Below are 22,473 nucleotides of genomic sequence, written 5' to 3'. Positions count from 1 at the left end.
ATCTTTGTTCTTAGAATCTTTTCTGTTTTCAGGAAAAAGTCAAAATATCTATACGCTATTGTATTGAGACAATCCAAATTGCATAGAATAGTGGACACAATTATATAAAATGAAGAAGATACAATATGTGTCTCTTTACTCTTTTCTACCGTAGAAAATAGATTTATACCGTTATAGGAAATACTCCGAGCAGTTGCTTACGAGCAGTATATAAGTCAAACTCTTTTCAACGAACTTACACTTAAGAGATCGCAGTATATTTTCCAATTTCATTTAATAGATTTACATTTATAAATAAATATTAAATATTATAAATATATTTAACAGCTAAAGAGTTAACATTTATCCACCTGCATTTGAATTTTATAAGAATTTAAAATTGAAGACATTTGTCTGCATCGATTTTCATTCAGAAAAAACAATTTTATTCAACAATATAATATTTAAGATTTATATAGGTCCAGTTATTCCTAATATATTTATTGAAAATATTTTATCTAATTTTGTTAAAATTTGTGTCATTAAAAAAATAATAAATATACACAATATGCAACAAAAAGTTTTTACGTAAGAATCTTCTGCAATGTCATGTTGAGTCATTAAAATGTCATCTTATAAAAACATAGAAGTACATATGGTTATACGTACATGGAAAGTGATTAATTTCCATTAATTAACTTTATCGTGTTGTGTACTTCTATCGTATGTATCGTTTTAATGAACATTTTAATGAATTTTAATGAATTCTTTGTAAAGATAAAGGTAGTAATATTAAAACTAGCAATATTTTTATGCGGCAGATATATAGCTAGATATATACAAAAACATTGAAGATTTTTACGAATTAATTATTGTGACACACATTTAACCGAGCAATTACGAAGTTAAAGCGATGTAGAAAGATTTTGGCGTGTGCTACGATGCGTTAGGTAGTTACGCTTCACGCACCGATAGTGCCTGTCCCTTCCTCTTTTTAGCCGTAGAATATCCAACCCGGAAAGGCCCATCTCTCTTTCTGCCACGATTCAGTTTTACCGCGACAACAGCATCGAACCTTGGTTCTTTAATTCAGTTGTCGAACGACTGATCGATTGTCGTACTAAAGTCTATAAATTTAAAAAAAACATTGCATTGCACAGTAGAGAGAGGATGTCGCTTATAACAGTTCAACTTTTTTCGAATTTTTGACACGTGATATTATCTGACAACAAATTTGACTAAGGACAGCGTAAACTTTTGTATTATGCAACTTATTACGAGAATTATTATTCTTTTGTTATGTAACTTAAATGTGAAGCGATTAGTGTCAGAATATTGATGTAATTAAAAACTTCAAATAATAATATAAATAATATATCTATAAATAATACATCTAAGTATGTAATTGTTTACGCATACTTTTTTAAATCATCATTGTGTTTATTTGTTTGAATTGTGACAAATTATATAAGACTCTTCTTGAGAATGAAAAACATCTTAAAATGTGCACAACGAGGATTATTGTTACGTCAATTATTGGTGCAACGATGAATTTACCACGAAGAATGACGATAGTAGGAATTCGTAATCTCATTGCTTTCTTTATTATTCTTTTGCATGGAGAGACATATGGAAAATATTTGGAGGTAAGACTGTAAATCAATTCACAATTTCTTCGTCGTTAGATTTTCGATCATGCTCGGAAAATCATAGCTCTCATTCCGAGATATATTAGTTAACATTATATACATTGGTATATTTGATATTATTATTGGCATTGCATATTATACTATGGGCCGGTTGTTCCAACCTATTGATAAGCTAACAAATAGTTAAATTATATGTCTATCTTTGTCAAATTAAAAAAAACAAAGACATATAGATAATTTAACTATTGGTTAATTTACCAACAGGTTGGAAAAACCGGCCCTATATATTTAATACATAGATTAATAGGCTTTGTTTATTTAACTGTTCTTAATTTTTGTATATTAAATAAAATACATGCTTTGTTCGATTATCTGACATTACTAATAATTCTAGCAAATCTCCAGGCATTGATTTTTAAATATTCTTTTTTCATGTATTGCTTAAAGGGCCTCAACATGAATTTAGGAGATGCTCTTTTATTTCTCAGAGAATATGATAGCGCAGCTTCATTAATGTGCACAAGGGTGACGATAGCCCAGTGGAACTTTGCAACTAACGTTACTGATGCAAACCACCAGAAAATGGTTTAACAAACTTTTTTAATTAATAAAAAATAATGCAATATAAATATAGCTTAAATATATAATACTTTAGAAATCTTTTATATAATCTGTGATGTGATTACCAGATAGACGAACAAACATTAAAATTAAAATTTGAAAGATCTTCTTGGCGGAAAGCAATCACATTTGCTTGGAGTCGGATACCAGATCCTTTAGCAAGAAGAGAACTTAAAATGATTGCTACGAAAGGTCGAAGTTCTTTGACTGATGATAAGTTTAATGAGGTGGATAAATGTCTCATAAGAAATTCAATATATTAATTTGTAATCTTTTAATCATTACATAAACATGATTGAAATTGTTTAAGAGCCGGTTGTTCCAATCTGTTGGTAAACTAACTAACAGGTTAAATCATATATATTGCTTTGTTTATCTTTTACATTAAACAAAGACAGACATGTGATTTAACTATTAGTTAGCTTACCAACAGGTTGGAACAACCGGCCCTAAGTATTATTAAATATTTAACAGATAAATGTTATTAAATAAATGCAATCAGTGATCCAATATTACATTGATTTACGTACGATACTTATATATTTAAATTCCAGATACACCGTTTAATAGCGGAAATGAAAGAGACTTATGTTAAAGCCAGAGTATGTTCATACAAACAAATTGATGGCGAATGTAATTTTAGTCTGGATCACGGTTAGTCAATTAATTTAATTTAACCTTTGTTGTGCACACCTCTTCAAAATTACGTATTGTGCACAGGGGGTCTATTAGACCCCAGTCACTTTTAAACGTTTATTACAGATGTACAATTCGTTATTTTGACTCAAACAAAATTGCTGGCTATTGTTCAAAGCTTCCAAAATAAGGTCTATAATAGGTTCCATTAATATTTTGCAACATAAAAGAATTATAAATGATATGTTAACTAAAAAAACCGAAAAATGGACTTTTCACTTAAAAATGCATAAAAAATTCAATTTTTAATATTTTTTAATAATTTTTGCGTGATTATTTTCTTGAAATACTACACTTTCAAGGAAAAATATTAGTTTATAGCGGAATTGAAAAAAGTATATCTATATTGCTATGAAATAACGTTTTTCAACTTCTCACCACTGCCAAGAGCAGACTAAAGTCGGGCGGGCAAAACTATGTATAGGATCTTGAAGTGTTATCCCTAAACTACAGGTAAATGGCACAGGTCCCGATCCGCATTGTACGTATTAGAAAAACGCGTTTAAAAATACGCTGGGGTCTAAAAGACCCAGTGTGCACAACAAAGATTAAATACAAAAATAAATGCATACAAAAGAAATTGTGTATATACGTGTTTTCATATATGTATAAATTATTTTTAGATATAAATAAAATAATGGCACAGTCAAAAGACTACGACGAATTATTGCATTATTGGCATGCTTGGCACGAAGCCATTGGTCCACAACTTCAAAATAAATATTTGAGATATGTTCAATTGGCAAATCGAGCAGCTAAATTAAACGGTACGAAAAGCTTTGATTCTAAATGTGGCATTCTATTTTGCTACATAAAAATATTTAAAACATAATGTTTTTTTCAATATAATTGAAGCTAATAAAACGCATTTCTTGTGAAAGGTTTTGCCGATGCTGGCGACCAGATGAGAGAACTGTTTGAAGACGAATATTTCGAGCAAAATATAGCAGAGATAATGTCAGCCATAACTCCGCTATACAAGAATCTTTTTACTTACGTGCGATTAAAACTGATTGAAAGATACGGTGACAGAATACGGGAGGATGGACCTTTACCGGCGCATGTTTTAGGGGACATGTGGGCTCAAAATTGGGAAAATCTCTATGAATTAGTGCAACCATTTCCCGCAAGCAGAAAGCTCGATGTAACTTTGGATATGATGATTCAGGGTATAACTCCAATGAGGTATATTCCTGATTGTACAATATAATTATGTGTAAATTTATAAAATAGAAATAATTTAAAAAAAAAATGTTTTTGTTAATGTAAAAAGGATGTTCCAAATAGCGGAAGAATTCTTCACTTCGCTTGGAATGAAACCGATGCCACCGGAATTCTGGAAATTCTCCATATTTGAAAAACCCATTGATAGAGAAATTAGGTGCACTCCTAGTGCATGGGATTTTTGTAATAAAATTGATTACAGGTGACTTTATTTATTATTGTCACATGGCAAAAAAAATTAATTTTTAATTTTTATTTAATTTTCCACAATATATTCTCTTCTATATTATATCTAATGGCAGAGTTCTCCCCCCCCCTCCAAATTGTATTTTTTAAATAATGTAATTGCAGAATAAAACAATGTACCAGAGTTACGATGGAAGATCTACTGTCTACGCATTATGAAATGGCGCATTTGCAATATTATTTACAATACAAGGATCATCCATTGCTATTCCGAAACGAGGCGATTCCAGGTATATCTTGTTTATATTCAAGTGTTTACATGTTTTACGGAATTGTATGTTCTATTAATAATAACTTTTTAATTAGGATTCCATGAAGCTGTTAGCGATGCAACTGGTTTATCCATTTTTACTCATCAACACTTACATAAAATTGGACTGCTTAATAATTTAACGGACGATTATGATAGTAGTATAAATTTTCTCATGCTAATGGCTCTTCGCAAAGTGGCTTATATGCCGTTTGCTTATATAGTCGATCAGGTAAGTAATGACAAACAATAAAATAATTAATAAATAAATAGTATAAGTAATAAGTGTGTATATTATACGCGGGAATTACCTATTACAATAGGTAATTTCAGCGTATAATAGACATATTACAGGCAGAAATTACCTATTATAATAAGTAATTTCAACGTATAATATAAACACTTATTACTTATACTATTCATTTATACAATATCTTTTTAAGATATAAAAATATTATCGTTATATATGCAAGACTAAATAATTAAATAGTCATAAATTACACGTATTTATTTTTTCAAAAAGTGGAGGTGGCGCGTCTTCAGCGATGGCATAGAAGATATGACAGCACATTGGTGGGAATTAAGGTTGCAATATCAAGGCATTATTCCACCCGTACCCAGATCAGAAAGAAATTTCGATCCAGCAGCGAAGTATCATATCCCAGCAGATAGTCCTTATGCCAAGTAGAAATATATTAATATATGTTATTATAAAGACAGTACTTATATAAAAGTATATTACTTTTATGTATCTTTTTTTTTAGGTATTTTGTAAGCACTGTATTACAGTTTCAATTGTTCCAGTCCCTGTGTGAAATTTCTGGTCACACTGGCGAATTGCACACCTGCGATCTTTACAGATCACGAGAAGCAGGCCGACTATTATCGTATGTAAAGCTTACAAAAACACCAATAAAGTATCAATTACTAATAATACCTCAATGTCTCTCATTAGTAAAATGAGATTTCCATATTTACAGAGATGTTCTGTCGACGGGAGGTTCTAAACCGTGGCAAGATGTTGTCAGACAAATGACAAGAGGTAGAACGAATAGAATAGACGCTGGTGCCATGCTCAAATATTTTGAGCCTTTGAATGCATGGCTGAAACGACAAAATGAGATGCAGCCTGTAATTGGCTGGATCACGAGTCGCAACGACAGAGGTTAGTTTAAAATAAATATTTATTAAATAATTTTAAATATTATTCAATAAAAAGTGCAAAGTGTATCTTGTGAGAATAGGAATTTTTCGTTTTGTTTCAGCATTATTCGCTCAATGGTATCAAAACAATGCACGAAGAATTGAACTGTGGAATTTATTCCTTCTACTGATTTTGACTTGTAAAATTTTCACTTAATAATGATTACATATTATATTATCTGACAACTTAATTTCAAGTATTTACATATACAATTTTTCTTACATATCATATGAAAAGAAACCAAGATTACGTTAATTTAACTTATATATGTATTGTGAAATAAAGTTTGTTTGTAAAAAGAAATTCTTGTGTTATATATACCTATATATATATATGTGTGTGTGTATATAGTTTCTTCCGACACAATCTTAAACTTTTAATATAATATATCCACTGCAAGTAAGTACTTTTTCTTTTAGGTTATATTTGAGTTTCGCTATTTTTGCTTATTATAGTAATTATTACTTATTCATTTTTGGCATTTTATTATTAAAAATTTTAAGTCAAAGTTCAAAAACATATTCGGGGCGATTGTAACAACTGTGATTCAAACTAATTTTTATTTGTACTAGTCTTTAAAGACATTGTGTTCCTATCATTTAAAAATATAAGAACAAAAAATGTTTATAATTAATTGTTGTCTATAATTGATATAAAGAAGTTATGTTTTAATAGAATGAGATTTTTTATTTTACTTCTTTTGTACGAAAATATGAATATTTTAGTTTGTTTTTGTTAATATAAGAGAAATTATTATTTTTCATTAAATAAACATTTTTTATTTTGATCGGCAAATTAATATGCATAGAAAGTGGCTGGCAAACAGAGGTCTGAATTTGTAGCCAATGTTGATTTTTGTTGGACCAAATTTTTCGAATATTAATGCTAGTTATGTACAAATAAACACTGTGCGGTATCAGCTTCATACTCCACTGAAAAATTTAGATACGTGCTTCAAGACGTTCCAAGAATTGGACGCTGCATATTCGGAGGAGTGTCGTGCGGTTTGGTTTTTTATCCAAAAATATTTTTACGACTTATATCTAGAAGAGAACAAACAGATTCCTCGAGTGACAAATGTAATTAGTTCTTTAAAAGGATTGATTTCAAAGATAAATACTATTTAATATCTCTATATATTACATATATATTTTTATTTTTATTTAAAACTTTCTTTACTTTCTTCCTTTACTTTTATTGCTTTCCTTACTGTACAAAAATGAATTATATTGTAGCGACTGCCATTAGCATTTGTCTGCTATCAAAGCATTATGCTTTCACTTACAAATAGTTCATTCATATAATGTTTTTAGTACATATAAATGTGCTCAGGATAATTGCAGCAGAGAATACAATTCAATAAAAGTTTTTAGAAAACATTTACATGATAAACATCCTGCTCCTGTACTTGAAGAAGTACAGGTTTTTAATCAAGAGCATTTGGAAGAAATAAATGAAAATATAGAGTTAGATTTTAATGTAAGAAATGCACTTCAACAAATTGATGATGATCAAGATATACAGATTGACAATATTATACATGAAGTTGCTTTTACTACTCTTGATTTTAAGAAAGCTGTATTTGAATCATCAAAAGCTTTAGTTGCAAAATTATATGCTTGGAAATACCTTAAATAGAAGTCATGTACAAGAGATTATTGAACTTATTTCAGAATTTGTTTGTGGTAATTTTCTTACAATGTTAAAATCCAAAACTTTGTCTCTATTGCAAGGTATTAATCAAAAACAAGATGATCTGCAAAATTTGACTTGTGAGATGTTCAATACAATGCAGAATATATTTCAAGGCTTGAACACTAAAACACAAAGAATAAATACGCTTAAAGCAAGCCAGTCTTATGTATGTCCTAAATCTTACAGAATAGGGGTTGCAGAAAAAATGATAAAAGTTGGAGAAAATGTAATTTTAACACCAGTAGAGTTGACAGGTCAATACATTCCAATAAAGTATGTTTTAAAAAATTTTCTAGAGTTGCCTGGTGTCTGATGCTATTTTAGCTAATAGAACAAATCTTAATAATACAGACAAGTTAACTAATATAATTCAAAGCTCCGTATGGAAAAATATTAAAGAATCTTATTTCAAAGACCATCTTGTATTGCCTGTATTCTAATATTTTGATGACGTAGAGCCTGATAATTGCACAGGCTCACATGCAGGTGATCATAGCCTTGGAGTATTGGAATTATCAAATTCCTTGCATTCCTCAACATTTTATCTACTCTTGAGAATATTTTTGTATCCTGTATATTTTTATCAGATGACAGACATCTCAACAATGGAAATATCTTCCGTCCTATCATAAATGAACTCAAAGAACTTAAAGCCAATGGCATATTAGTGAATACAACAACTGGAAATAAGCAAATATACTTTTCTTTGTGCTTGCTTCTTGGTGATAACTTAGGATTTCATTCTATTACTGGATTCACTGATTCCTTTAATGCAAATTTTTAATGTCGTTTTCGCAAAGAACATAAACAAGTAATGAAGAGACAAGTTAAGGAAAATCTGTTATCTTTACGTAATAAAGAAAATTATGAAGCTGATATTTTCACCAATAATTCATCATTAACAGGTATTAAGAAATGATGCATTTGAAATGAGCTTCAAAGCTATCATGTGATTACTAATCTTATTGCAGACTTAATGCACGATGTTCTGGAAGGTGTTTGTCATTATGATTTATGTGCTATTTTGGAAGAACTGATTTCTGCCAAAAGTTATTTTATTATTCAAAATCTTAATGATCGGATACAAAATTGTGATTATAATTTTGATATAAATAATAAGCCTTCTATTATCACATTTGATCACATTCGCAGAGAAAAACTTAAAATGTCTGCATCAGAAATGTTATTTTTTGTACGACATATAATTAATATTTATGATTATATATAATTTTTTTTCCCGGGTATTATTATTATTATCGCTCCACTTCTAAATACAAATTTAAGCATTTATCTCGCAACTTTGATTGCTGAACACCGAATTATATTGTCAATTGTTGTTCAAAGCATTAAAATCAAAACATCATTTTATGGTCCATTATCCTAGTGATATAGTAAACTCATCGTATAATAACGCGTCGAAGAAACGGAGCACTGAGACGTTTAAATTTAAAGTGCGCTGAAAGTTATAAAACAAAACGTAAAAGAAACGCAGTGCGTGTTCACAGGCTGATGTAATCATCAGCGCTGGTGCGTGAACGTTATCGCGAATTAAATTCGGTCTTTTGTACTGTTACGGAAATTTTATCTTAAAATTTCGGACGACGCACGTTGGAATTTTTGAACGGTTTAGACGACGCACACGCTATCTCAGAATTCCGAGCGAACGCTCAGGTCAATATAAATGTTTGGTTTATCCCACGGTTATCAGACGGCTGTTGATAGGCTGAGGTCCAGATGGGGCCCAAAACTACGTTTCTAGAAACTTTTAGAAAACCTCCCCCCTTAAGACGCGTAGGAAGTGGTAAGAATCTCGCGCGGGAGGTTCTGGCCATTTCGGGTGTAAAAAGGGCGGAAAACGTCGCGGAGCGACACATAGTTTTCGGCTTCGGGTCTGTTACTTCATTCTCAACTTTAATGGTTTTTCTAACTTTTATTCAACTCCAGATAGTTAGTGACACTGAAGAATCGCGTTAGTCTCATCAAGTGAAACTGTAAGAGCAACACGATGTTTTCGCATCGAGAATTAGTGAGTAAACTTTTCTGATATATATATTTTACATTTCATTTATTTAATACTAGACACCACAGACGCGCGCTTCGCGCGCGCTATTTAGCTTTAACATTATGCTATTACTATTACACTATTAACTCCTTGATACACACAACTGTCAAAATATACGATGACAGCTGCAAATGAACCAAGCGCAGCGAGAGAACCAATCGGTATCGCGGAAAAGCGACAGCAATAAACTTCGATAGATTCGAGTATCGACTTTACATCTCTTTTTTAGATATGGACTAATAAGTAGGTTCACTCCCCTAAGAAGTTGGTATATGAATATGGCGATTCGCGCAATCAATAACATGGCGGCTGTCATCTGACAGTTCATTTGGTTAGATACATCGGCGCGTCAGTTGTATTGTATTTGTATTTATTTAAAAAAAAATTTTTTAATAACATTATAATGAGTAATAAAAGTGGTTATCGATGTGTATATTTAAAGATTGTGGGATCAAAAGAAACTTTATTCCGATTTCCGAAAGATTCAGAAAGGTATATAAGTATTCATCATTATGACAAATACATGAATACATGAATACATAAATACGTTAAATACACATAAATACATAAATATATTAACACATTAATACATAAATAAATATGCTATTCGTATATTATGTAATAAGATACATAATCAATAAATATATTTAAAAAAATTAATACATTAATATATTAATACATTAATACATCAAGACATGATTGTATTAAATATATTAATGTATTAATATATTTATGTATTAATTTTTTCAAATGTATTTATTTATCATGTATCTTATTACATAATATACGAATAGCATATTTATTTATGTATTAATGTGTTAATATATTTATGTATTTATGTGTATTTAATATTTAACGTATCTATGTATTTGTTATAATGAATATACGTACCTTTCTGAATCTTTCGGGAATCAGAATAATTTCCTTTGATCCCACAATCTTTAAATACATATCGATAACCACTTTTATTACTCATTATAATTTTATTTTTTAAATATTTTTAAATAAATATAAATACAATACGCGCCGATACATAAAATACAGTAATAAAAATATGCTATTTGAATATTATGTAATAAGACAATAAATAAATAAATACATAAAAAAATTAATACATTAATACATAAATAAAATGAATAAAATATACATGAATAAAATGTGTCGTAACATTTTTGCTTCAAATATTTAATTAATACACGGAGAAAATTTTATAGTAAATATTACTATGGTGTCGCACTAGCTGCGGACCATCGAGGAATTTTAAGTTAAATTACTATGTTTATGGTAAAAATTACGTTATTTAATCGTTTTTAAAACAATAATTATAGTATTTTAACTTGAAATTCCTCGATGGTCCGCAGCTAGTGCGACACCATAGTAATATTTACTATAAAATTTTCTCCGTGTATGTATAATATATTTCTTATATTTTTTTCACTCTTATATAATTATCACAAGCAGTTTCTATTATTCAAATAAAATGCGCATGTATTTTTTATTTATGTGCATGTGTTGTGACATTTTTGCTTCGAATATTTAATTAATATATATTTCTTAAATTTTTTTACATCGTATACAATTATCAAACGGTTTCTAGTAAGCGGTTGAAATAGAACACGCTCGCGCAATCAACATCATGGCGGACGTTTGCCACGAAGAACAAAGGCTTCGACACGGAGTGAACCTAGTGTTCTTACTTATACTGTGATTATACTATACTATTACACTATTAACTCCTTGATACACACAACAGTCAAAATATACGTTGACAGCTGCTCGTGAATTGTAGTAAGCGTAGCGAGAGAACCAATCGACATCGCGCGGAAAAGCAACAACGATAAACTTCGATAGATTCGAGTATCGATTTTACATGCCTTTTTTAGATATGGATTTTTATGAGTCTTTAACTTCTGGAATTAGAACTGCTCAATAATTAAGTTATGTGTCATTAGGCAGCAATTTTGTAGAAATTAATACATAATAAAACATTTATTTTTCTTTTGTATTTTACTTTCTCTCTAAATCGATTTTTATATTAACAAAATAATATTCCGTAGTAAATCCATAAATATATAATCTTTCTCTCAATAATTTTAAACTGTTAAATAAATAATACAATTAAATTTCTGCCATATCAAACATCTGTTCGAGAACAATCTACTAAAAATTTCCTTAATTATTTCAGTTCTTAGCAATGACAATCTCGTTAGCAAGTATCGCACTTACCGGCGTCCTCGCTCAACCCGCCCATGAACATCAATACGATAGCAATCCACGCTATTTGCAACATCAGTCTGTTTCGCAGCAACAGTTATCGGACCAGGAATCGACGCGATATCTACCGGGAGTTGAAACAAAAAAAAATGAAGATCCAAAAGAGGCTAGGCGTAAAAGAATGGAAGAATATGCGTGTAAAATAGATTTTATCCGACATATGGACGGAGACCGCTCTCTTCAACCCTTGGTAAACGCTCATTATCCTATTACTTGATCTGATGAAATAATATATGTTTCATTAACTTAACATTCACCATATTTTATTTATATTACTATCATTTCATTGAAAGTTCAAATTTTATTCAATTTGATATTTTTAAATGTAATATTTAATTCGAAACACCTATATATATGTAACACCTAGCAATTTGTCTTATGCGACAAATATGTACATCACTGTATTATTGACAAACAGCTTTTCTTGGAATTAATTACATAACACAAACGCTGATATTTGTCGTGTTTTTTGTACACAAATTGATCATGTGAGTTGCTGAATATTTCATAAAAATTATATTTCTCCAGATGGTACACAACCGAAGAAAAAGATCGGATACTGCAAAAACTGAGATAGAGTATTTCTTAGACTTCGTTCTCAATACGTTTCTGATGGCAATAAAGCTGCCATTAAATACAACAAACGCAATGCGACACGTTTATGAATACCTGATTGCACGAGTGGGAAACGGTACAGTGTTTCAAGCAATTGTTAACATATTGTTAAATTATATGTACTTCTGTACATTCGGAAGTTTTTATTAACGTACACAAACTGGAATCGTCATTTATTCTTTATTGCACACAAAATTAACCTTAGAGAACACATGAGGGGTAATACGTTACCCCACGCAAAATTCAAATTACGCCCCTGACTTAGGAAGGTTAGTTTTCATACCGAGACCGTAACCATAATTCAGTTTAGTCATCCGGCAGTCGACCTCCGTCATTCAGCGAGTGCGTTAGATCCGTGCAGCAGCTGTGACCGAAAAAGAAAATCGTTTGGGGTAACGTATTACCCCTACTTGGTCGTTTACGCTCGACTTTTACCACAGTAAAGTAAATTTCAGATTTTTTGTGAAAATCGGTAACGAAAAATTATACACTTTATAGCACTCCCCGGAAAATTCTACCCCTGTTTCATATATAATTGTTTAAGATTTGGTCAATTATTTCATTTTTGCTGTTCTTGCACAGCAACTGATTAAAACTTTGTAAAGTTTTTGTGGAGTTAATTTTACTGTTTCCATATACTTTTATAACTTTTGACTACCTTTCAAATAAATAATAATCGACAGAATCTGTTTTACTTTCCATTTCTTGCGATTTTTCCTATCCGACAGTTTTTCGTCATTTCCTCTACTTCAGACGTTCAAAGAAATATGTTTTTTTTTTTAAACGAAAAAGTCGCTTACATGCCCTTGAAGGTTGTCTATTCGTCTTTCAAAATCCGTTGAAATTTTTAAAATCGGTGAATTTCATGAAAAACTACAGCATTTTTTATAAAAATAGTCATTTTAGCCAAATTTTTGGTCTTTTGTTTTGTTTTTCGAAATTTTTTTACTGTTTTTTTTTGCTATCAGAAACTGATGATAGTGATGATACTATAATCTTCCCTATTAAAGAGCAAATAAAATTATCTATTACAAACTTTTTTAACAACAAATAGAAACATTATACACGCGGTACAAGTTTGGGGTAATTTATTACCTCGCTTGGGCTTTCACGTATGAGAAAATTCATATGTGTTCTCTAGGGTTAAAAGAAACTCTTACTTTGAGAATACATTACCTTTCCATATTAGCGAAGAAGGTGGACGCGCAGAAACAACAACAGAAACGAACATGGGAACGGAAACATTACACTAGTGCCTCGATTATCGCGACATCTTTACGTTTATATATATGCGCATTATATAGGCTAACTGTAGCTCGGACAGTTGGTGCCAAACTCAAATTATAAAGTTAAATAATTATTTTCTACACCTTCCCTTAATTGTGAAACAATTTCTAATAAACTTAGCTTACATTTAACCTGAACTTGCTAACTCATAACTAAAATCCTTATAATTAAAATTATAGTCTTATTCCTAACTTAGCTTACTAATTTGCTTTTGTGAATCTCGAACTTCTTTTATTGCCTATGTCGTTTTTAATCAATTGAATGGTGCTTGATTGTCAATATTTAATTGCTACAACTAATTTGCCTGTTAATTCTTCAATTGAAAATTTCAAATATAAGATTTTTTTGCAACATTCGGTTGCTGCAATGTACTCGGTTTTAGTACTAGATAATGCCGTTATAGACTGCTTTTTCGAATTCCAACTTATAGACCCGCCGCGCAGTACATAATAATAAAACTAGATATATTTTTTTGAGTCTCTATATCGCCTGCATAATCTGAATCTGTATAACCTAGGGTAATATTGCACAATAATTGTAATCCGATTAATTTAAAATTCAACTGGCAGAAATTACTGAATAGCGAAATTTCAAACTGTATAATTCGTCCTTAATCTCTAATCTCCTTTCCCACGTATAAAATAACGAGATTAATATTTCTATTCATTAACAAAATAGTACAATGTATTGATATATTAATTTCCGATTAAAGATGTATGTCAGAATAACAGGATAACAGAATAACAGAGATTGTGCACTTATATATCCCAAAAACCTGTGTTAAATTTGCGATCGATTGTCCGACCCGTTTCTGAGATATTTATTTTAAAAGTTACAGAAATTGTACATACCTATATAGGTGTATATACTTTCCATGTAAATATCATAATATGTATCTCTGCTCATGTACGGTAAAAATGAATGAAATTTTTATGGTACACTTCTATGACATCGAGAATTGCAATTACGGTTTTTTAAGATTTTTTGGTCATATTTTTTTTTTAATTTTTTAATAATTTATTTAAACAATATCAAGTACAAAAATGAGACAAAATTGGGATCATCCTGTAGAGGCCCTCCACCGCACTCCCGTCGACTTTACTCGGCGGTCCTCTTTTCTTTGGATGTGCGCTTTTTTTATTATTTTCTATTTTTTATCGTCATGGTATTTATGATATATGTGTAACAATGTCTAGCATGTACACTTTATTTATTATTACAACTAGACTAGATTATAGCGCGCGCTTCCTTATAATGTTTTTTATTTGTTATTATTATCTTATGCAAAAAACATTGGTACACTCGATCAATCGACTGAATCGAGACGACCAATTACGTTCGCAATAACACGGCAACAAATGCAAACGCAATTCGGCTAACTTCGGGGTTTCATACCGCTTTTATAAGAGGATGTAACTTCAATCCCTCCAACCATTCGTATCTCACGCGTTTCTAACGGTCGACGGTAGTTCGTTCCGGGAAACCAACGGCCGTGGGATAATCCCCATCCCCCCTACTCCTAAAAAAAAGTTGTTATAGTAGGGAACTAAGAGAACATCAGGTAGAAACTTCATCAGAGCCTTAGCTTATTTACTCTCGAAACGACGTACAGTCAAAATCGCGTTGGGATACGAAAGTGCATGGACGAATTACGTCAGCGTTGTGTGTAGGTAGGTGAGTGAAAATTTTTTTTCGATAAAAATGTATTGTGTACAATTTAAGGTAAATCTGAATCTCCTTCAGCTCTCCGCTCACTCCTCTCCGATTTCGACGAAATTAAGCGGCCAGGAGCATGCGCATGTGGTTGCGGGACATGTTCAGTGTTGCTACATCTTGTCGGTATGACAGGAATCATAACCTAATTCCTATCAACTTCAACGTTTAATATCTCGCGTCGCGGGGTAGAGCGATACTTTTTTTCTGCCAGATTCGGTCGTTTTGAGCAAAAACGCGTCGATTGAGCCTAATTTTATCAAAATCGGAGAGGAGTGAGCTCTCCTTTAGATTTATCCAATTTAAGCGTATTTAAAATATTTTTGTCGTTAAAAAAAATTTCACATTCCACAGAGAACTATTATGGCTCAGAGGCAGGCGGAAGAGGTGGGAAGGAGCTTGTGTCTCCACGAGCCGGTTTCGTATTTCGGCGATAAGGACAGCGACGAGGAACTCGATTCTTTAGAAGAACAAGAAGACTCGAATACTGAAGAGGAAGCTGACAAGTTCGAATTCGAAGAGAGAGATGAATCGGAACAGGATTCGGAGGAGAAGACAACGGAGCTTGAAGGATCAACTTCCACGACGAGAAAGTGTCAAATTGTTTACGGTAAAGATAAATATCCATGGTCTTTATCTCTACCTAAAACGCGCAATCAGTCAAGGAAGATGCATCTACCTGGTGCGATGAATCATGCAATAGTTGCCAATTCTCCATTAGAATGTTGGTCAACGTTGTTTAGTGACAACCTTTTAGAGGTAATACTGAAGTATACAAATATCGAGATTGACAAGTATCATACAGAACACGATACCGCTAACGAATCATATCAAAAACATTTGGGTATGGTGGAATTAAAAGCATTTTTCGGTCTGTTATATTTCGCCGGTTTGAAGAATGATAATCGCATCAACATTGCTGAGTTGTGGTCATACGAGTTTGGTAGCTCTATTTATAGAGCAACAATGAATGTAAGAAGATTCGAATTTATAGCGGATCGTATACGCTTTGACGATAAGACTACTCGTGCGGAAAGAAAACAAACAGATGGATTAGCAGCTGTTCGAGAAATTTGGGATATATTCATCAATAATTGCCAAACAAATTATACTCCTTCAAAATTTTTGACCGTTGACGAACTATTATTGGGATACCGTGGTAGATTTTCTTCTAAAGTCTACATAAAGAGTAAACCAGATCGCTATGGTATCAAAATTATAACACTAAATGATGCAAAAACTCACTATTTATATAATGCGATTCCGTATGCAGGGAGTGTAAATCCCCCTGCCAATGAAACAATTCCGAGTTATTATATTCGAAAGATATGTGAGCCTATTTATCACAGTAATAGAAATATAACATGCGACAACTGGTTCAGTTCCGTCGAAATTTTCAATCAAATGTATAAAGATTATAATCTTACAATGGTTGGAACCATCAGAAAAAATAAGAGACAAATCCCAAAAAGCTTTAAAAGCACAGCATCGGTTGGAACCGTCCGTTGCGGTTACGATGGTACTAATGTTCTCATGTCTTGGTGTCCAAAGAAAAATAAAGTTGTGTTAATATTATCATCATTGCACAAATCATGCAAAATCAATACAGATTCCGGAAAACCTGAATTAGTTGATTTTTATAACAGTACGAAAGCAGGTACGGATGTCTTCAACCAATGTTGTGCGTTGCATACTTGTGCAAGAAAAACAAATAGATGGACAATGAGATTCTTTCTGGGTATGCTAGACCAAGCATCTGTTAATAGTCATATTCTTTATAACTTTAATGTACTACATAAAATCGAAAACAGGAGATCTTTTCTGAAAGAGCTATCATTGTCATTGATAACTCCACACTTACACAATCGAAAAAACACAAATGGGTTGCATATTTCAGTTATCAGAGATATTAATAATATTTTATCAGAAACAGACATTCCTGATGTTGATAAAAATGATAAACTACAGATACGTAAAAGATGTTCTGTCTGCGAATATAATAGAAATAAAAAAACTTTGTACTGTTGCTCAAAATGTAAAAAACCGTTATGTGAAGACCACAGGGTTCGATATTGCTACGATTGCGCGATGTAAATCACGCGATATAAAAACATAAAAATAAACGGTCATTAAAAAAATATAATTTTTTATATAAGAAATATCTTTCACACTTCAAATTCGTCTTTTCTTATTCGAAAATTCTTTTTATGGCATCCTTAAAATCCTTCTGTACTTACCATTTAAAAATAAATTATACCATTTAAATAAAATTAAATTACCAGGGCAACGAAATTAAGTACTATTTCATTAATAATTATCTCATTTTTTTTCTCATTCGCACTATTTTTAGCTTTAATTTGCACGCTGAAACATTAAATTTCGTCAATTTGTTCGTCAGTTATGATTTTTTAAATAAAACAAGTCGTAACGTTTTTCAACATATAATTGTTGTAAAAAAATATTTAAATAAATAATTTCCAAATTTTCTTTACATTGATTTTTAGTTGAAAGTATAAAGATATTATAATAATTTTTGGGGAATTTTTCAAAGCTATTAACATACTGAAACGCGTGGGACACGAAAGTGCATGGTTGGAGAAATTAAGTGGCGGAAAAAACGTTGGAGGGATTAGGGTTAAAACTCACAATTTGTTTTACATCAAAAAGTAGGAAAGTATACAGAATCGTAAAATATATTACAAAGGATTAGAGTTGAGATATTTACATATATATATTTATATTATACATATATTTTATAAATACATATATTTCAAATAGTTTACTGATGCCAGAGTACACGAAAGCGCTCAAAATAAGTATATTCATATTGAAATTCACTATTTTTAAATCAGAGATTTGACTATTTTACAGATATTTCAAAAAATAATGATCAATTTTTTATTATTAAATTTTCTTATTATAGGAAAAAAATATGAGAAATTTCGAGATGCAAGGTCAACGATTAAATAAACGCTGTGAATCAATCAATGATATTTCGCGTAATTTCTCGCATAGTAACGCGAATTGTTCATAATTATTTTTACGCAGTGACGAATTGAGCTTAAGTCTTATGCATATTTTAAGCCTTAAAAAATCACTTTATTACCACATTTAGGAAAGAGATAACTGATCCAACGATTTAAACAGAACAAAATCCCTCCCGCTGTGTAACAGCCCGTCAGTTGCCGACGTAGAGAAGAACGATTCTCAGGATGGAAAATGAGCTCTATATACCCTGATTTGTCGAACCCCATCAAATCAAAAGGATATATCAAAGAAAATTAAGCAACCCGTTGAACGTCGAGGGCCCTGCTGCAGAAAGGAATGAATCCCAGATCTTCCGGGTTGCATCCGATAGCGGTCATTTCGGCAACGAGTTAACGACGATCGTCTTTCAAGTCATTCCGTATATTTTTATTATTAAAATATTCTTCCATTATTAAGATATATTTCTTTCTTATTAATTAAAAAATATATATATAGCCATTATGAGAGATGTACGTATATTTCTCTTATTAAAAATATATATAAATAGAAGAACTGTTATCGAGGAATAGTTACAAACGAGTATATTTAATAATAAAATGCATGAAATATATGCATTTGATAATTAACATTAATATTCTTCCAGAATTTTGGAAGAATATTAATTATCTATATCCCTAATCCTAATAGTTTCTTATAAGAAACAAAAAATTAAAAAATAAAATATAGTCGTTTGTAACTAAATTATATCAAAGATATATAACGATTGTATCCTATTTTTTTCCCTTAAATACATTTTTTATTTCTTTTTCTTATTTCTCTCTTTTTTGTTTTTCTTTTTTCTCTTTTCTTTTTTTTTTTTTCTTTTTTTTCTATTTCCTAAACAGTTATTTTATCCATATACACTTTACTGTCTTTTCATTAGCAAAACAGAAGCATGACTGATATTAACGTTAGTGGGAGAATATTTATTGAGAAGAATAGAATCTTCTCTTATATCTCTAATTAATTTCGCGAATTGATGTCACGTACTCATGCCGAAACCACTGTTTCCGAAGATCCGAGATATAAGAAAACCAGAGATTAATTCTGGTTCTGCAACAGGGATGTTCGATTTTCAACGGAGCAACGAACTATAATAAACTTTCATGTTAAAAATCGTTACGACTCCCCGCCGGTACAAACGTATTTCTTAACTAACATCCACCTGACGCAAGGGACAGAAACAAAGGCCGAGACAGCGATCGTATCCAACCACATGAAAATACGGTATACAACATCTCTAAGTATCGAATATTTAATAAAATCAAAGTGAAATTTATGAACAAACTCTTCAGAAAATCTAATTTTCTGTTTTGAATATTTTAATTAATACCAAATTACAATAATTGTGGGTCACAAATTTTGTAATAATTTTAAGAAATATAACCGTAATTTTAATTTTTAGGCAGAAGTTATATTTCGCAAGAGAGAAGCTATATTATTTGATCGTTGATTCAGCATTCAAGCCTTCACGTCTTCACATTTACGTGAAATTTATAATAAGTAGCGATAATTTTTAAAATGCGAAATTCTGGATGAAGAATAAAAACCGTTATTATCGTCTTCCATCGATTTCGTGTAATATATAGTAATTACACAATTTCAAATTTATTACAATGTTTCTTATAATTCCTTATTACAATTAATAATTCCTAATTACAATAATTTCCTTACAATTAATATTACATAAAATTAAGTAATATGATATAATAGTACACAGTTTTAATACACTCTTTATAGAATTGCATATTATGTAATAAAATTAAAATTTATTACATAATTAGTAATATAACAATTAAATAATATTATATAATATTACTTAGCTACAATAAACTCAAAATTTACAAAAATTTAATTTATTACATTATTCCATATAATTAACAGTACGAGTTATAATCCCTCGTGTTTCCACCTACCCGAACTTTTATCTCTATGTACATGTATATTCCCTGCCTATTCATACTTCTATATGTTCATATATTCCTACCTAATATTTCATATTTTTAGCATATTTCTATTTACCTAACGCGTTCATGCCCACCCGAATTTATTAGTTTATTTAGTTTAATTATAATTACTTTATTTAGTTTATCGATATTAGTTTATCAATATTAATTAGTCACGACCGCGATTACCCGAGATTAAAGAAGTGTTTAAAAGATTTAAAAAAAAAGTTTAAAAAATTTTAAGTTCGCGGTTACTTGAAATTAAACTAAAGACGTACGTCACTTTTCCGTCTCCAGATTACGCGTGTAAGAAATGTTACCCTACCTGCATGCACATTGTACACTAAATTGGTGGTGTTCGACACCAACCTACCTTGTGTAAATCTCTCCTTTGGCCAGTTTGACTTTACCATTTTCTGGCCAAATCCACTCTGGCAAAACCAGAGACAGGAAGGAGAATTACTTCTATTGCCACCTGGTAGTAGACGGCAGATGAGCGTAATGATTTTACGCTCTTTCCCACGATGCGCGAAACACGACCGCGTCGCGAAGGGCCATTTACAGCAAAATTGAATTAATTAATTATAGAATTCCTAACGTTCAAAATCTACTTATTATTTTATTTATTATACTATAATTTACGCACGAAATAACTTTCTCGATTAAGAACAAAAAAGATTTTAATTAATCAGAAGCTGTTACACAGAAAAAAAAAGTGTCAAATCAACACTGTTTATACTCATATATACGCAAGAATATATAATCTCGAAATGAGATTATATTGCGTTAAACGAAGAAAACTTGCTTGAATGAACTCATTATATAGTTCGATCAAGAAAAAAAATGTTGAAATAAAATGTTGAAATTCTTATAAGAAGATTATAGTAATCTTGCGCATATACGAACAATCGTACATCTAATAAGAATTTCAACTTTTTTTTTCTTGGTTGAACTATATAATGACTTTATTCGTGAAAATTTTCTTCGTTTAACGCAATATAATCTCATTTCAAGATTTCCAACTTTTCCAATGTTGAAACTAAAGATATTTTTAAATCAAAAATATTCCTTTTTTCTGTGTAATTTGGAAAAAATCTTTCAATTAACCGCGTATATCCGAATAAATTTGACTACATTTTGCAAATAATAGAAACTTTAATTTAAATGTAATATAAACATGCAGAACTTCAATAAAAATGCAAAGTAAATAATTAACACGAACTAAAAAAATATAAGGCCCATTTTTTTCGATTTCTCGTTTCGAATATCGAATCTCACCTTAGAAAGGTGAGAAATAAAGAATTAATGACGTGAGATCTGATGAGAGAGATAATCAATTTCCCGCACAATATTGAGCTAATATAAATATTTTGTGCATTCGAACAAACAGAATTTAAATTTTGATAGCTACATCTTGTTACGATAATAATTATACTATTAAAAATCAAGTATTTATATATTAATGTGAAATTGAGATCAAGTTTAAAATAATTGTTACAAAAAATTGTCTGTTTCGCGAAATATCATTTATTGGATCTCACGTCATATATTTAACTAGTATAAAAACCAGTTATCAATACATATGGATAGACTGTGAAAGTTTAGGCTAAAATTGGCGCGTTATAGAAACAAATAATTTTAAATAATAATCGTGAACACACACATAATTTTGTTAAATAGATTACGTAAGAAATATAAAAAAAATAGATTGTATATACTAATAATAAACAATTAAAATATTGCAAGGTGTCCTTTATCTTTTTGAACGCGATATATGCAGGCTAAAAGCATCTCTAACTCTAAGGCCGGTATTCATAGTCAGATCTTATTTCAAGGCTGTCTTAAGTAATATCTTAAAATGCTAATACGGCTCTCTGATTGATTCATGACATCTTAAGATTGTACATAACACGGTATTAAATATAAGAACCGACTATAAATACCAGCCTGAGAGCCGGTTGTTCCAACTTGTTGGTAAACTATAA

The 22,473-nt window shown here is 30.7% G+C and overlaps 2 protein-coding genes across 2 annotated transcripts; both read left to right on the top strand.

Annotated features, from left to right (window-relative positions):
- The first annotated feature begins 1,451 nt into the window (after nt 1-1,451).
- Nucleotides 1,452-5,835, top strand: LOC112465055 (angiotensin-converting enzyme-like). The gene is given in 12 exon segments (XM_025032425.1): nt 1,452-1,625; nt 2,076-2,213; nt 2,318-2,476; nt 2,804-2,903; nt 3,569-3,712; nt 3,827-4,130; nt 4,219-4,389; nt 4,521-4,645; nt 4,722-4,897; nt 5,189-5,349; nt 5,430-5,552; nt 5,646-5,835. Coding segments are annotated over 12 exon segments (1,935 nt in total). The 5' UTR covers nt 1,452-1,481.
- Nucleotides 5,836-15,614: 9,779 nt separating this feature from the next.
- LOC112465056 (piggyBac transposable element-derived protein 4-like) lies at nt 15,615-17,776 on the top strand. The gene is made up of 2 exons (XM_025032426.1): nt 15,615-15,641; nt 15,870-17,776. The coding sequence occupies exon 2, from the start codon at nt 15,879-15,881 to the stop codon at nt 17,607-17,609; it is 1,731 nt and encodes a 576-aa protein (XP_024888194.1). The 5' UTR covers nt 15,615-15,641; nt 15,870-15,878; the 3' UTR covers nt 17,610-17,776.
- The last annotated feature ends 4,697 nt before the right edge of the window (nt 17,777-22,473 follow it).

The sequence above is a fragment of the Temnothorax curvispinosus genome, unplaced genomic scaffold (genome assembly GCF_003070985.1).
Source record: "Temnothorax curvispinosus isolate PA1 unplaced genomic scaffold, ASM307098v1 QBEX01014880.1, whole genome shotgun sequence".
Lineage (NCBI taxonomy): Eukaryota > Metazoa > Arthropoda > Insecta > Hymenoptera > Formicidae > Temnothorax > Temnothorax curvispinosus.
This window is presented reverse-complemented; position numbering and strand designations above follow the sequence as displayed.

Bases quoted from the DNA above. Each gene is read 5' to 3' on its own strand.
- LOC112465056 (XM_025032426.1), top strand. From the start codon at position 15,879: ATGGCTCAGAGGCAGGCGGAAGAGGTGGGAAGGAGCTTGTGTCTCCAC.